The 16004-nt window shown below is 41.9% G+C and overlaps 1 protein-coding gene across 1 annotated transcript; it reads left to right on the top strand.

The window, feature by feature from the left end:
• The first annotated feature begins 1164 nt into the window (after positions 1–1164).
• On the top strand, positions 1165–15090 carry PCMTD2 (protein-L-isoaspartate (D-aspartate) O-methyltransferase domain containing 2). Its single transcript, XM_084296587.1, has 7 exons — positions 1165–1223; positions 2403–2597; positions 4685–5017; positions 5977–6079; positions 7861–8032; positions 9041–9164; positions 10651–15090. The coding sequence occupies exons 3-7, from the start codon at positions 4711–4713 to the stop codon at positions 11028–11030; spliced, it is 1086 nt and encodes a 361-aa protein (XP_084152713.1). The 5' UTR covers positions 1165–1223; positions 2403–2597; positions 4685–4710; the 3' UTR covers positions 11031–15090.
• Positions 15091–16004: the final 914 nt, after the last annotated feature.

Below are 16004 nucleotides of genomic sequence, written 5' to 3'. Positions count from 1 at the left end.
CTGTGGGTGCGGGCTGTTGGCACAGCCTCTCTTTAGGCCTGGTCTGCCTTTAGGTCTGGCCGGTGTCATAAAACCACGGAATTATCCCCGCTCTGCTGGCTCCACTGGCACTGAGCCCCAGTCTGCAGCTCTGATCCATGCTGCAGGCTCAGCCTGTGCTCAGGCCCAGTTTGTACTTGGGCCTGGTCCGTATTTAACTGTGCATTACTGGGTTTGAGGTAAGGCCAGGTCTGTAGGGCCCATATGTAGGCCCCATATGCAGGCCCTGTTTGTGCATGCCTCACACATAGACCCCATGTGTCGGCCTCAACCAGGGGTCTCATGTACAGGTCCCATATGTGGATCCCTACACAGGTCCCATACACCGGTCCCTATATAGACCCCAAATACAGGCCCTATACACAGGCCCCATACATGGTTCCCTGCACAGATCCCTTACACAGGCCCCATACCTTGGTCCTATACAGGGGTCCCATACACAGGTCCCATTTTCGGGTCCTTACACAGATCCCACGTGCAGACCCCATACACTGGTCCTATACAGGGGTCCCATACACAGATCCCTACACAGACCCCCTATGTTGGTCCTATACAGGGTCCCACACAGAAATCCCATATGCATGTCCCTACACAGGTCCCATACATTGGTCCTATACACAGGTCCCATACATGGGTCCCTACACAGATCCCATGTACAAACCCTATACATTGGTCCTATACAGGGTCCCATACACAGGTTCCATATGCGGGTCCCTACATAGATCCCATACACAGACCCCATATACTGGTCCTACACAGGGGTCCCATACATAGGTCCCATATGCAGGTCCCTACACAGATCCCATACATTGGTCCTATACAGGGGTCCTATACAGGGGTCCCATACACAGTCCCCATCCCCAGGCCCTATATGCGGATCCCATCCCCAGTCCCCAGTCCCCAGTCCCCTCCCACCCCCAGGTCCCATTACAACCCCCCCCCGCCCCACAGTGGTACAGCCCTGCCCCCGCTCCTCTCCCCCATGGCACAGCCCCGCTCCCCCTCCGGCTCTCAGTGGTACGCCCCGCTCCCCCCCCCCCGAGCCCAGTGGGACGGGCCGCGCGTGCGCAGTGCGCGGCCGGCGCTCAGCTGGGCTCTGTTTACAGCGGCGGGGCCGGGGGGGGGGCAGAGCCTGAGGGGGGGGCCCGGCCTCAGCTCGGTTTTCACAGCCTGCGACTGTGGAGGTCGGAGGGGTCGTAATTTGGGTTTGGGGGGTCTTAATTTGGGGTGGGGGGTCGTAATTTGGGATGAGGGGGGCTTAATTTGGGGTCAGGAGTCGTAATTTGGGTTTGGGGGGGCTTAATTTGGGGGTGAGGGGTCGTCATTTGTCGATGGGGGGAGTCGTAATTTGGGGTGAGGGGTATTAATTTGGCGACAGGAGGTCGAATTTGATTCGGGGGGGCTTAATTTGGGGTGGGGAGGTCTTAATCTGGGGAGGAGGGGTCGTAATTTGGGTTGAGGGGTCTTAATTTGGCGATGGGAGGTCGTAATTTGGGTTGGGGGGTCTGGATTTGGGGTTAAGGGCTTGTGATTTGGGGAGGGGTGGTCATAATTTGGGATGAGGGAGTCGTAATTTGGGGTGAGGGGTCGTAATTTGGTGATGGGAGGTCTTAATTTGGGGGTGGGGGGTATTAATTTGGGGAGGGGGGTCGTAATTTGGGATGGGGAGGTCTGGATTTGAGGTGGGGGTGTTCATAATTTGATGTGAGGGTTCATAATTTGGGATGGGGGGGTCGTAATTTGGGGGTAGGGGGCCTTAATTAGGGGTAGAGGAGTCATAATTTGGGGTTGGGGGGTGCTTAATTTGGGAGGTTTGTAATTTGGTGGAGGGGTTCTTAATTTGGTGTGGGGGTTCATAATCTGAGGTGTGAGGGTCTTAATTTGGAGGGGTTTGTGTCTTGTTGGGGATTCTTAATTTGGGGAGAGGGGTCATAATTTGGGGGGTTTGTAATTTGGTGTGGGGTTAATTTGGGGGGATTCTTAATTTGGGCTGTGGGGTTCTTAATTTGGGAGGTTCTTAACGTGGTGTGGAGTCCTTAATTTGGGGGTGGGAGGGTTAATTAGGGTTGGGGGCTTCTTAATGTGGTGGTGGGGAGGTTAATTTGGTCGGAGGAGTTCTTAATTTGGGGTGGGAAGGGTGGGATTGAAGGCTGGGGCAGTTGCAGCTCATTTTTAGTGGGGAAAAAAGGTGCTGCCCCTCTGTTGGGGTGAGGGGTTGTGCTGGTGGGCCTTGTGCATTGTTCTGGGGCTGCTGCCGCGCATCTGCTGCTCCCTGCTTCGTACCAAACCCCTTTAATTTCATTGTTCTGGGCCAGGCGTCTGAATGCAGCCACTCATGTCAGCCTTGTTTGTTTGTTTTTAAGGAGGAAGATGGCAACGGGCAACTGAAGGGATGCTTCAGGGCTGGAAGGCTGCTTGATTCCGTACCTGTACCGTGATCTGCTGCCGATCATCGTTTCTTCATTTCAGCAGAGAACAGTGGAATTCAGTATTCTGCCTGAGGAGTGTGGAAAGTGCAACGGTGCTAAGTGTGGATGGAGAGGATCTCGTTTTAAAAGGTTTGTTACAAGTAAATCCTGTTCCTAGCCTGTGTGCTCCCTTCTAATTAGAAAGAGGCAACGAAGGTAAACAGAAACATGGAATTACTTGAGGAGGAATTGAAATGAGTGAGGTCTGTGTTCTGCTCATAAAACACTCATTTTATTGGAAGCCAAGTCGTGTTCAGTAAAAGTAGTTGTTTCAGAAATAACTGGCACCTGTTAGAGCTGGGATATTCCTTGATCCCCTTAGAAAATGTCTGCTACTTGTAGAACGTGGAAGAACGGTTGTTGATCGCAAAGCTGAGCTAAAACCAGGTCGGACCAGTTGTCCCAGTGGGGATTGCATACGCTGGGAGGAATTTGATTGGCATGCAAAGTGGAACGCCGTTAAAGACTGTGGATTTACGCTTTAAATCTGAAAACGCAGATTTTAATTGCAAGAAGAGCTTAAGTGGGGAAAAAAGAAGCAAGTGTAAGAACTAAATGTACAAAAGGTCAAGGGAGTTAACGCCTTCAGGGAAGAGAGTATTTTAATGCAGTGTTAGAGGGAGCGTATTAAAGACCAAAGCAGCCCTCAATGAGTATTTGCAGTGCGATGATTTGTATATAAGAGGGGAAAAAAATTGATTTGGCTGATGAACCCACCTAGGCCTTAAATTTGTGGTGTTTCCACTGTGAAGTAATACAGCACAATAGTTTTTCTGTAGAGAAACTGAAGGATTTGCGATAGAGAGGCAAAGGGAGGCTTTTTTTAAAATTGTATTAATAGTCTAAAACTGGACTGATATGTTTGAGACAAGAATTTATTAAAAACTGCCTTGAGTTCCCTGTTGAAATGTGTGTTATTTTGTGTGTCTCAACAGCAGGTAGTCAGGATGGTATGTTATTTGAGTAACTGCGAAACTTTCTTAGATTCCTGCAGGTTTTTTTTTGTTTCCTCTGAAACTGAAAGTGTACAATTTGCTCTCTGCTGAATGTAACAAATAAGCCCCAACAATTTAGCTGTAGGCAGATCTTCTGATCCCAGGAATGAATTCTAAAGCTGCTGCTTCTGTGGTTATTATTGTGAGCTACGAAAGGCATTGTAAACAAATGCATTAAAAAAAAAAAAAAAGTTGCGCTTTCTGAAAAGGGATTTTTTTGTAGGTGGGGCCAGGGGAAGGAAAGCTAGAAGAATTCAGAGTAATAAGTTCTTTTGTGTTCTTCTCCCTGTATATTTTCTTTAAAACCTGCAGATACTGTACTGCATGAAGCACATATTTCTACTTAGTATTCTGCACAGTCAAGGAGGGTGCTCGCTTTTCTTTCCCCCACATCACAAGGTCTGAATTTGTTGCCGGAGATGACAGGAAAATCAGAAGTGTTTGTAATTCTGCAGTCTGTGTCGCTGCAGTGTTTTCAGATTGGGGGCTAGCTCATCTAGGATTTAGGAGGACCTAAAAAATTCCACTGGCTTCAGTGAAACTTCTCTCTGCAGTTGCTGTTCGTGTTGTAGTCCTTTACTGATGATGATGGTGCCAGCTCTAAAGATGAGCTGTGTGGAAGAATATTTGCTAAAGAAAAGAAGCTTGTGCTTCTGTCTAGGCCAGAGGTTTTTAACCTCCACGAACCCAAAATCCTGATGTTTTCTTTGAATGTGTAGCTTGAGATTTTCTGGTTCTCCCCGCCTGCCTCTTAATTTCCCCTTGACGCTCTTGGAAATAAAAGTCTACGTGTGGCAAGAGCTCTGGCAGGGAAGCCAGACTTACGTTATTGCTCGGATTTGCAATGAAGAATGACCTATAAGCATAACAGCTAGAGTAATCTGTTATGTAAAAGGGTTCAGTGGAACAGCTGACACACTCGTAACGTGTTGCTGTTGTTTTAAGACAGGCGTTGCACATCTGAACTGTCTATTATGATTTTCCCTGCTAGCATCAGGTACTAGATGCCAGATCTGCCTTTTGTTCATTGTTTGACAGGGTAGGGTGGTGGTGGTAATGTTTCTCTGCTGCTTCTTGCCCTTCATGTACCTAAAGGTTTATCTCAAAGGACTTCATATGCAGCAGCAGAACTTAGCATTCAAATGCATGCTGTATTTCTCACCTTTCCTTTCTCTTCTTTAGTTTTAGCATTTACAGAAAACTTGAAGATGGGAGGTGCAGTGAGTGCAGGAGAAGACAATGACGAGTTAATTGATAACCTGAAGGAGGCACAATATATCCGGACAGAACTGGTAGAGCAGGCGTTCCGTGCCATTGATCGAGCAGACTACTACCTGGAAGAGTTCAAAGACAATGCTTACAAGGACTTGGCGTGGAAGCATGGAAATATTCATCTTTCAGCACCCTGCATTTACTCGGAGGTGATGGAAGCTTTGGATCTGCAACCCGGGCTGTCGTTTTTGAATCTTGGCAGTGGCACTGGCTATCTGAGTTCTATGGTTGGACTCATCTTGGGTAAATACCTTTTCAATCACGTTAACTACTGTCATTAGTTTTAAAAAATGAAGGAAGTTTTGCATTTAGGAGGGAAGCATTCCTCAATTAATGAAACAAAATGTTAGTAAACAGTGCATTAATCCAGCTGGCCAATTTATCAGGACTCTTGCAGCCTTCTTTCTGGAACTGGATGGTGTCCAGATTTTCGTGGCAAGTTGGAGCAGGCAGCAGTGAAGTTACATGGGTGGCTTTAGTAAATTCCCACAGGACTGGGCGCAAACTTGGGTTTGTTGCCAGTTAATTGGGTTTTGGTTCTTATCAATGTATAGGTGGGAATAGCTTGTGGAAGAGCAGTTAGTGCATCAGAACTGGCTTTGTGACTGCAGGTACGAAGCATCAAAGTACAGTTTTATAATTGCAGTTTGCCCTGAAGTATTTTTGAAGTGATCAAGTCAGTCCTGAATAAAAAGCATGGATGTTGAATAACACTATTTTTTCCAATTTATTTTTGTTGCTAATTGAAGTACAATTTGTGGTAACTCTTCCTCTTTTCTTGGATGTGGATATTTTTAGTATATCAACAAGGAGGTATAAAATAACATTTCTGAGGGATTTGCTAAAACATGCAGGCTATTCTACACGTGCAAGTTTTTTCCAGGTGGTCAGTTTTACAGCAACGGTATTTCTTCACTATTGGTGTTCTCTTCCTACAGAGGAATTTCCTGCCTGGTTAAGGCCAAATGATTCAAACTTGATGGTGCAAAACACCTTTATTTGCTGACAGGAGCTGTGAGTGTAGGGTTTCACTTCCTATTGTAGTATATTGTAGTAGTAAGACATCTGGCCCTACACAAGCACTGAATTACACTCAAGGAGTAATCTGATATAAGAAGTAACCAAAGCCGTGTTTGATTCTGCTGGATTTTGTGTTGTTGCCCGTTAGCATTACCTGTTGCCTATTTTCTCTCAATTTTCAGGTCCTTTTGGTGTTAACCATGGTGTGGAGCTCCATTCCGATGTGATTGAATACGCAAAGCAGAAATTGGACTTCTTCATCAAAACAAGCGACAGCTTTGACAAGTAAGACCATTCAATGCCTGTTCAGTTTCATTTTGTGTGCTTGGCTGTAGTCGTGGCAGTTCTTGCTCCCATGTGGCAGCTCTGGATTCAGGGTAATCTGAGGATTCTGGCTCCTTAGGCTTGCTGAGCTTCAGTGTGTGACCTTCTAAGCTGATGTGTGTTTGGGGGGTGGTGGTGGTGGTCAGAAACTGCTGTGGTGTTTTCAGCAGCAGTTCTGATGGTGCAGAGCTCAGAACAAGCTGAAAACGGTTGCTTATTTTAAAATGCAATTGCAGGTAACAGCTTGAAACAACAAATGACAATAATAGTTATGCTTGTAATCTGAGAGCACGCATGGTTATTAAGAAGAATATGAACTGATTTCTGTGGTGACCTAATGTGTTTTATCTGAGAAGAAGAAAAATGGTATTTTAAAACAGGAAGGTATTTTTATAATGATTAAGTTAGTACTAAAGCTGCTTGGGATTTGATTTATGTTCTTTCTTACACCATCCATTCTGCTGCTGTCAAAAGTAATAACTTTCTAGCAAGATAACCACTGCCAAAAGCAACCTCAGCAATGAAAGTTGTAGCTGTCATATTTTTGGATCCGTCTCACAGTTTGTTCAGACATGGAAGTAAAATATCTCTGGCTACCTGAAAGTCATCTTGTTGTGGGAGGAAGAAAATTAGTCTTTAAATGCTGGAATTTAAACTACTCCATTTTGAAATTGCTGGTACTGCAGTGCTGGGAAGCTGCTGATGAAAGGGCTGCATTTTCCTGATGCTGGCAACCAGCTGAAATTTTTTCTGCATGGAAGGTGCTTGCACATTGATGACCCCACCTCCCCAGAGAGCCACATTGCTATTGTTTGAACAGGTGTTTTTAAGGGAGGCTTTTCTTTTCTCTCCAGACAAGTAAAAGCAAAAGTCAGCTGAATTCAGAAATCAACATGACTGGAAAATTGGCATTGCTGAGAGAAGTGGCTGCTGAGTTATTACGCTGCTAAAACACCTCGTGTAGGAACTGTTAGCCAGCTGCTAGGAAAGTCTAGCATGCTTGGCAAAAGCAAAAAGCTTCAGGAAGTATTTAGGAATAAGTAGGTGTTATACTGAGGTGCCTCGCAAGATACTGGTAGACAAATGGATATGACGTACAGCTTCAATCAAGGTCAGCACTTGAATGTAGGGCTTAAAGCTTATGTAGATTAGAGTGTGTAAAAAAAAAAAAAGTGTCATAAAATTACTCATTTTGCTTCCAAACTAAATCAGAAATTCAATGGACAAAAATTCCTTTTTATGAAGGATGAAATCAAGCTGCTTTTGAAGCTAATGGCAAAACTCCCATTGGCTTCAGCATGTATATTTTCTGAAGCATCAAGCTTCCCCAGAACATCTGAAAACCATATAAAAGGTTTTGAAAATACCAAACAACTGGTACAGTAGTCCTTGAGACTTCTACATTTAGAATTGCAGGCCAAATGTTTATCTTTAGATATTAGAACTGAGTCAGCATTAGCTAACTAAAAATAGCTGCTTCTAAAGTTGGATGCAAATCAGGTGTGCAGTCGTGCATCAATACCCTTTGGAAATTTTTATGTATGAGTTCTCACCTCAAGGTTTTTGTGGTTTCAGGATTTCTAGCTGTGGTCTGTTCTGGCAATCTCTAGAATGCAAGGGCTTGGGAGGAGAAATGCTATGAAACTTTTTTTTTTTTTTCATTGTCAGTTTTTTCAGAATCGAAGTAATTCAGTTGATAAGTTGTAATATTTCTGTATGATACACATCTTCTTAATTTTCAGATTTGAATTTTGTGAGCCGTCATTTGTTACCGGCAATTGCTTAGAGATTTCCCCGGACTGTACTCAGTATGACCGCGTTTACTGTGGTGCTGGAGTACAGAAGGAACACGAAGACTACATGAAGAACCTGTTGAAAGTTGGGGGAATTCTTGTCATGCCTCTGGAAGAGAAGGTTGAATGCCTTTCTACTCATGTTTTTCTTCCAGTTACTTTTAATTCTGATCTCAGAGTAGTCAATAGCTCTTCCATCAGTTTGCACTTCTTACCAACAGCGATTTGACAAATTGAAGAAAGCCTAAAGTACACCAGCTTTCACTCAGTGGTAGCTGAACTCTGCACACTTCCTAACATTTAAGTTCTACCATAATATTCATCGTTGTACCAGTCTTCCATGTGTGCTGGTCTTTTGTTGTTAACTGCAGACTTACTTCAATGCTGCAGGAAAATGTAAGAAGGTTTTGTTCAAGTCGTATAGTCAAATATTTTACCTATGACAAAGTACAGAATTGCTGTTAGAAGGTTTTACATCCAAACTGGCTTATGAACGAGCTTGCAAATCATCCCTATTTACAAGTATCAATGGATTTGGTTTCAGTAAGAAGTAGGTAACTGCCCTGTGTGCAAACTCAATCTTGTAATTCAGGTGATTGTTTCGATGTAAAAATGTGTTGTTTTAATGGACTTGAATGGCCAACAACTGATCTTTTAGCTCTAGAAAGGCAGCTGAGATGAGCAAAATGCAGTTTCTTCCCAGTAATATGCTGTGCAAGATTTAGTTAGTGCAAGATTTGAGCTGTAACAGAAATATAGTGAGCTGCAGGCTTCTCTCAGGAGGGATTGTTCGTTAGTGATTAATGCTTTTTCTCAGTAGTCAGGCACGGCTGTTTTGGTTCAGAACTGGGGGAGAATTGGGAAAGCTGGGTGACCCAAGTTGCTGGTGTACATATTTTGTGCATATTCATATTCAATGGAACAAGCTACCTGGGGCTAATCCCACCAGGAGTTCTGAACTTTCTGGAGGGAAGAAAAGTGATCCCTCTTTACCTTCCAGTTTCTTACTATTACAGTTTCTAGTACTTTAACCACATGTCCAGGCAGAGGAGTTGCTTGTTCTTTTTTTTTATGTTTAAAAATCTTACTAGTTCACACACAGTAAAATAACATCCTTGTTTTGGTTTAGTTAACTAAGATAACCCGTACTGGTCCTTCTGCCTGGGAAACCAAGAAGATTCTTGCTGTTTCTTTTGCTCCCTTGATTCAGCCCAACCACGCAGATTCAGGAAAGTCAAGGCTTGTTCACTTGCGTGAGTACAAATGTTCTTGGCTATGGGGGAGATTTTGTCTGCTCTTTGTTCGTAAGATGCATCTTGCTTCCTTGTTCTTAACATCGCTACCAGTCCTTTCCATAAAAATTACTCCATCTGCTTCCTTCTTTGAACAGTCTTTAAGGCTCCTGTGCTGGATCCCAGTCTGTCTTGGAGTCTATCTGCTGCTAGAATCAGAATTGCATAATTAAAATTCTAAGTACAAATGATCTGTTGTGAAATTGTACCTAAGCTTCGTGGGATGTTTGGTCATTGTTTTTGCATGTTCAGACATCTCTTTCAATCTGGAATCATGTACTGTCACAGTTCTCAGGCCCTGCGCCACGGTGATGGAAAACACATGGGCAGTACCTGTGAACAAACATCCTCTACCCAAAGGCTCTCAGCAGTTAAGAATAAGCCCAAACCTGGAACACCTGAGAGAAGTAAATTGTGCAATTTCTGGTTCGTTGTTTGAAATGCAGTCATGCAATGGCCTCAATCTTCAGATTAAGACTTTGTAGAGAGGCCTCTTAAGAGTGAACAAAGACAAAGATACTCATGAAGAGATTAGTCAGGCTTTATTCTTATTCTGGAAAGGTGTCTGTGTGTGAGAAAAAGCACCTCAGTAAGCAGTCCATACAGTACCATAAAGTCCACTAAGTCTGTGTTTGAGCATACTTTTTATGATGTCTTTGTAGAGAGACCTGCATTTATTACATGCTGTTTTTTTCTGATTCTTTCATCCAGATCACAGGAATGCTTGCTTTTCAGTTGAATACAGTTCTGATTTTTTTAGCACATAGATGTATACATTAATATATTACTTTTTTCTTTATGCTGCATAGGTTATGTTATGTGTTTATATGCTGGCAGCAAATAAGTGCAGAAGACAGTAGTCTTCCAAGCCATTAATGTGGAAAGTATTTTTTTAATACGGTAACTTTGCTTCTAAAGTTATTTTTACCAATAGATTTCCAGCCAGTCTTCACCCCATAAGTCTGGAGCAGTCTTTGAAGAGCATAAATAGTACTCATTGGTAAAAAGAACAACTTGTCAAAGCTGAAATAACTTCACAATAGGAAAGTCATCGTGTGGAAGAGTTAAATAGACTTCACTTCTAGTTATCTACAATAGGAAAATATATTGGTTATTAACTAGTCACAGTATCAGTCCCTAAATCTACATTCTTATAATCTTTAAGATGTGTATATTAAAGTAATTGTGAGGATTTGACATCAAAACACACAACTCTTCTTTCATCCCATTCTTTCTCTCCAGTTAATGAGAGAAATGCATAATTAAATTTTGTTTGGAAAGTTACAATACAGTTTATCGGAGTTGACAGGAGTTGAATAGAGCTGTTTTCGAAATCACAGCAGGGAATTCAAGTGGCCTGATTTAATCTGAGCAAATGCAGCTTTTCCTGTGAGTGCTCTTGAGGGGAATTTCTCTGTATCTGTTCATGGTTTTCATTTTGTTTTAGCCCCAGTGGCTGTTCGCAGCCTCCAGGATCTGGCTCGCATAGCCATCCGAGGAACCATTAAAAAAATTATACATCAAGAAACAATGAGCAAAAATGGAAACGGGCTGAAGAACCCCCCAAGATTTAAACGAAGACGTGTGCGTCGTCGTCGCATGGAAACTATTGTTTTCTTGGACAAAGAGGTCTTCGCTAGTCGGATCTCCAACCCATCGGATGATAACAACTGCGAGGAGCTCGAGGATGAGAGACGAGAAGAGGAGGAAACCAAACCCTCTGAACTAAAGCCAGATCCCCCTGTAAACTTTCTGAGGGAAAAGGTCTTGAGCTTGCCTTTGCCTGATCCCTTGAAATATTACCTGCTTTATTACAGGGAAAAGTAAATTGTTCTAGAAAGTGGGGAGTAGGCAGAAAATAAAGTACTACTTAGGGCTTGACAAATGTATACCACTTGCTTGCCTGCTAATGTGACCACCCAAGGCAGTAGGCTAGCTGGGGAATGTGGCTGCTGTATACTTAAACATTATAGCTTTTTTTTTTTTTTTTTTTTTTTTAAGTTTCCTCTTTCTTCTTGGTTGTGTGCTATAGTTTGATCCTACAGCAGGGATTCCTTAGGAAGCAAGTTGGTGAAATGCTTGGCTGCTTACGGAAAGGAGGATTTAATTCCCTGAAACTAACTGCAGAGGGATGTTCTAAAATCTCACGACTGCTCTACCGAATTGCAGTTTTTAAATATTCTTATGTTCTTAAGCAGTTCCCTGAAGACCTTTGCTGTCTGTGCACTCTACCGCTCAACCTGCCATGTATTTACCGTGGCGTGTGTTTAATGGAGGGTGAAGATTACTAGTAAAAAGCTGACCCAGCAAATCTTTTTCTTCCAGAAACGTGAAAAAGCACAACTTTTATGGATAAGAAAGAAAAGAATATTTGGTGTTACTCTTGAGGCATCCAGGTTTTGAATGCAGAAGGAAAGCATCAGCTCCCCTTTGGTTGGTCTCAGATTTGCTTTTAAACATTATATCCATTTTCAGTAGAAGATAGAAATGATTAACAGAATATTGGTTTGCTTAATGGGAAACACCTCTTTTAGTGAATTACAGTTCAATGAGTTGTGAAGCTTTCTTTTAAAGCGGTGGAGTCAGGTGAAGAGTTTTGAAGCTGATTAGCTTTGACAGGATGCTCATGTAGTCAGGGTTGTGACTGTAGTCTCTGGAAATCTTTACAGAGTAATTCTGAATGGGGACGAGGGTAGAGAGGAGATGCGTAGGAGAGTTTGTGACTACTGACAGTGAAAGCAGAATCTGTAGATTTTGCAGTAAGCGTGAGAACTTGCAGCTGCTGGGCTGAACAGAGTGGAGTGCAGGGCTCCAGCCTGGGCAGAGTGGCTTGTGCCCTGGGAAATCAGCCAAGCGTAGTTTTGTGGAGGGTGTATGGAAACTGCCTAAAAAGCCAAATTGATGCAGTTCGTAGATAGCAAGGTGGCTAGAATACAGCTTGTGCACATCTAATCCACATACAGTAGGTAGAAAGAGGTGGATTGTCTCGGTTTATTTTATTCCTGCAGCAATTAAATAGATGCTTTACCAGACTTGCATAGAAGGACTTTACAGTCTGCAGTTTTGTGGGTGTGGACTTCTTTTTATTCCCCGTTCTTCCTGTAATGCTGATGGAAGGAGATACTGTGTTTGGAAGGGGAAGTTGACTTGGTTCAGCCTGTTGGAAAAATCTACCTAAATCAGCATAGGCTGGAAAGAAACCTTTAAGCTTGCATTGATGAGTAGTACTCCTAAAGCTGGGAGTAAACAAAAAAAACAGCAAACCCTCAGTAGATAACAAAGCTGTTTAAGAAAAGGGTTGGCCCATCAAAGCTCTGAAGGTGGTATCACTTTGGTACCTGTTTTGAAGCTGTCTCCTCAGTTTCTGAGGAGGAATGAATGAAGACTGTCTTGCCAAAAATATGCTGGGTGTTCAGTTAATGGTACTGAGTTGCACAACTTGTTTGATAGTGTTTCAAAGTTCTATGCGGCTTTGAAAATGTACAGATAACTCTTATACATCTAAGCCCAAGCTGGAGAACTCTTCCTTGCTTAATAGGCTTTTTTTTTTTTTTTTTGTCTTCAAGAATATTAACTGATCAGAGTCATGTGGCTGGTGGCCACGTGATACGAAAGAGTTGTAGGCTGTATTTTGCCTCTAGTTTCCTAAGTCTTCACCTCTGTAATAAATGGGACCCCAAGCTATCCTGCTCCCTCAGGTTTTTGTTCGTGCATTTGGAATGGGGCAGTTACGTGGCCACTGAGCTGATGGTTTCCTGGAAGCTTGCAAGTGCCCATCTTGTAAATCTGGCAACCACAAGGAATTTTTTTTTCTACAGATGAAAATCCTGAATATGGTGATAAATGGAGGTGTAACAGAATTTATATAGAGTTCCTTTGTGCTTCCCCAAAGGCTATCATCTCTGCAGGTGTTAGGCATTTCTGTTTAATAGCTATCCTACCAGGTAGGCACCTTTCTGTATTGTGGCACACTTTATATGTCTCCACATATTAAGTACAGGGGGCTTCTTACTTAGCAGGTTATCCTTTCGTTTATCAATTGCAGAACTTCTCATGGAGGTCATAAAGAAGTCACTTTAAAAAGAGATGTGTAAAGTACTGGTCATGGTAGTAAACCTTGCTGAGATTGTGTTAAAGCTGACAGTTTGAGGGAGAATCTTTTGTTTAGCCCTCTTTAATTTTTTTTTTTACCACACCCCATCCCCTAATTTTAAAAGATATTTTTCAGATTTTTCACCAGATTTGCCTTTTTATTACATTTGCTAGATTTTTGTAGTCTTCTATAAAATGCATAAAATACTGCTATTTTTCCTGGATACGGATAAGTAAATATATATACAGGAAATGTGTTCTAGCTCGTCAGGTTGTCCCCTTGTCCAAAAAAAAAAAACCACAACCCACAGATCCAAACAAACTCATAGTAGAATTTTTTCTGTGTAATAAAATTGTGAAGTAGTATTGCTTATAGTGTATAAATGAAGGGGAACCATAAATGCATTTTTCCCTGTGCACAAGCATTTGCACTGTAGTTTTGTATGCATTTTTAGCAGAGTAATTGTAGCATAACTGTTTTTGTATAGCCTGTAAGCTCTCTAGGAATTTTATCTGCTTTAACTGTTTCTTTTTGTTTTAAGTAGTTTTCACTTCAATTGTATCTGACTCCTTTTAGGTTTGATAGTTCAGTAAACGTGCAAAGAGAAATGAACTTCAAACTGCTTTAATAATTAGTGTGTAAGCTGAAAAATCTGTGTATAGAAACGAGTTAAATTGGCCTGAGGCATGCGAAAGTGTTACACAACTTAAAAACTTTCATTAATAAGTGTTTCTGTATCAATAAATTCAGTAAAGACTTTTTAGCCTTCTTAACATGGCTTTGCATCGTGTTGTGATTAGAATACTTTGTAGATAAGTGCTGATTTCCATAATTGAAGGTTAAGACACTAGAACAGTAGAAAAAGCACTTAATGATATGGTGCAGGTGCGTAGTTTTAGATGAACTCCTCGGAATATAATCAAAAGAAACCTTCCCATCTGATGATTTCCAAATCCTTATGTAATGGAGTTGTGCAAGATGTGTTTTGGAGTTAGTGTACGCAGCACTGAACTTGATTTTAATAGAACACTTAAAGAGAGCTCGCTTACACGGCTGATAGGCTTGTAGACAACAGAGACATCAAGAGGTCATCAAGTCTGTTCCTCTGCTTTGAGACAAGATCACCTAAAGCAAGCACGATGGTACCTTCTTTAATGCATTCTGAGCTACTGCCACTTCTGCAATTCCCTTTCTGTCTCCTGTGCTGTTTCTCTGTTTAATTAATGCAGATTTTAGGAGCTAGTTTGAAAGCTTCCTTCTGATAATATTGAGAACAATGCTTCAGCTGTAATAGAAAGCTGTTCATAATAGCAAATCCAGCTGTTGCCAATTAAATGTCTGCTCACCTTTATTCCATGTGATAGTTCTTTGTAGACTGTTTCTTCCTGTTGTCTGTATGATAGATGTCCTTCTACAAGCCATAAAACAAGCCCAGTACAGTGTTAATGCATTCCTTCACATGATGCGAGAAGAAAAAAATCCTTTCCTGCTTTGGAAAGCTGTGGATGTGTCACAAGAAGTAGATTTAAATTTGTCAAGACAGGTAATGTTTATGTTCACGTCCTAGTGAAATGCATATCACAGTTCCCAGGGAAGTAGTGAGGAACTCTTTGGGGAGAGTACTCCTGTGAAATCTTCTTACTGGGACAGAAGCGATAGTTTAAAAAAAAAAAAAAAAAAAAGGGGGGTGCTTAAAAGAGAAAAAGCAGCACCCACGCAAGCAAAAATGATCAAACAAGCAAAACTTCTGGTCTTCCAGAGTGGAAAAAGCCTTTCTAGCACAGGCTGCGAATGTTGAACCATGGGACACAAGCGTTAACTTTTGTTCCTGTCACTTAGGAGTTAATTCTTGGCTCTTGTTCAGACCTGCAAACTTTTTTTTTTTTAAACAATTTGTCTTGTTGTTGGAAAATAAAATGAATTGATGCACATGTAAGGGAACTGTGATTGCTAGTGTTTTGTAACACGTCACAAACATCCCATTTGTCATGAAGGGGAGGTAAGGTAGAAGAGGAATGCTTCAAGTGAAGATCGCTCCTAAATAGATTTAGGTTGCAGAACTTGCCTTTATGCACTCAAATTATTCCCTGTTGTATGGCTCTTATTAAATCTTGACTGCTAATTGTCCATATCCCACAAAATAATAAGTAAATACCCATCAATCCTTCCAAAAGCTACAGTCAACTATACCACCAGGCCCTGAACTAACATAGCAAAGACAAGTGCATATAGAAACATGACTGATGCATAACCCAATTCTCCTCTTAGCAATATAAATAAACCTGGAAGGGAATGAATTTTATTTTTTTATTTTTTTTTGCAGATGGTTGGTTTAGAGCTCGTAGTTCATGCAGTCAGGCATAACTGGATACAAAAAGTCTTGTATTTGTGGAGTATCCACGTGTGCAACAGAAGGTGGTGAATTTCATAAATGCTAAGACATGGTTAGAAGAGAGTGGTTTTGCTTATTTTCCTAGAAATACTTCCAGAGCAGCTCCTAAGTGGTTATCCTGTCCTGACAGAGTTCATGTTTCACAAACTTATAGTCTGGGGACCAGCGTGGAAGACAATATGACTTAATTCTCGCAGATTTTGGTGACATAACCTGCGTCATCTTTTTTAATTCAGGAGGGAGCTGCACTTAGCCTCTCAAATCGGGAATTAAAAGCTGTCACTTACCTGGAGCACTCAGGGTGTTATTTGAAGGC

Source organism: Netta rufina (assembly GCF_964035555.1).
Source record: "Netta rufina genome assembly, chromosome: 16".
Taxonomy (NCBI): domain Eukaryota; kingdom Metazoa; phylum Chordata; class Aves; order Anseriformes; family Anatidae; genus Netta; species Netta rufina.
Note: the sequence above shows the minus strand (reverse complement) of the source record. Positions and strands in the feature narration are given on the sequence as shown.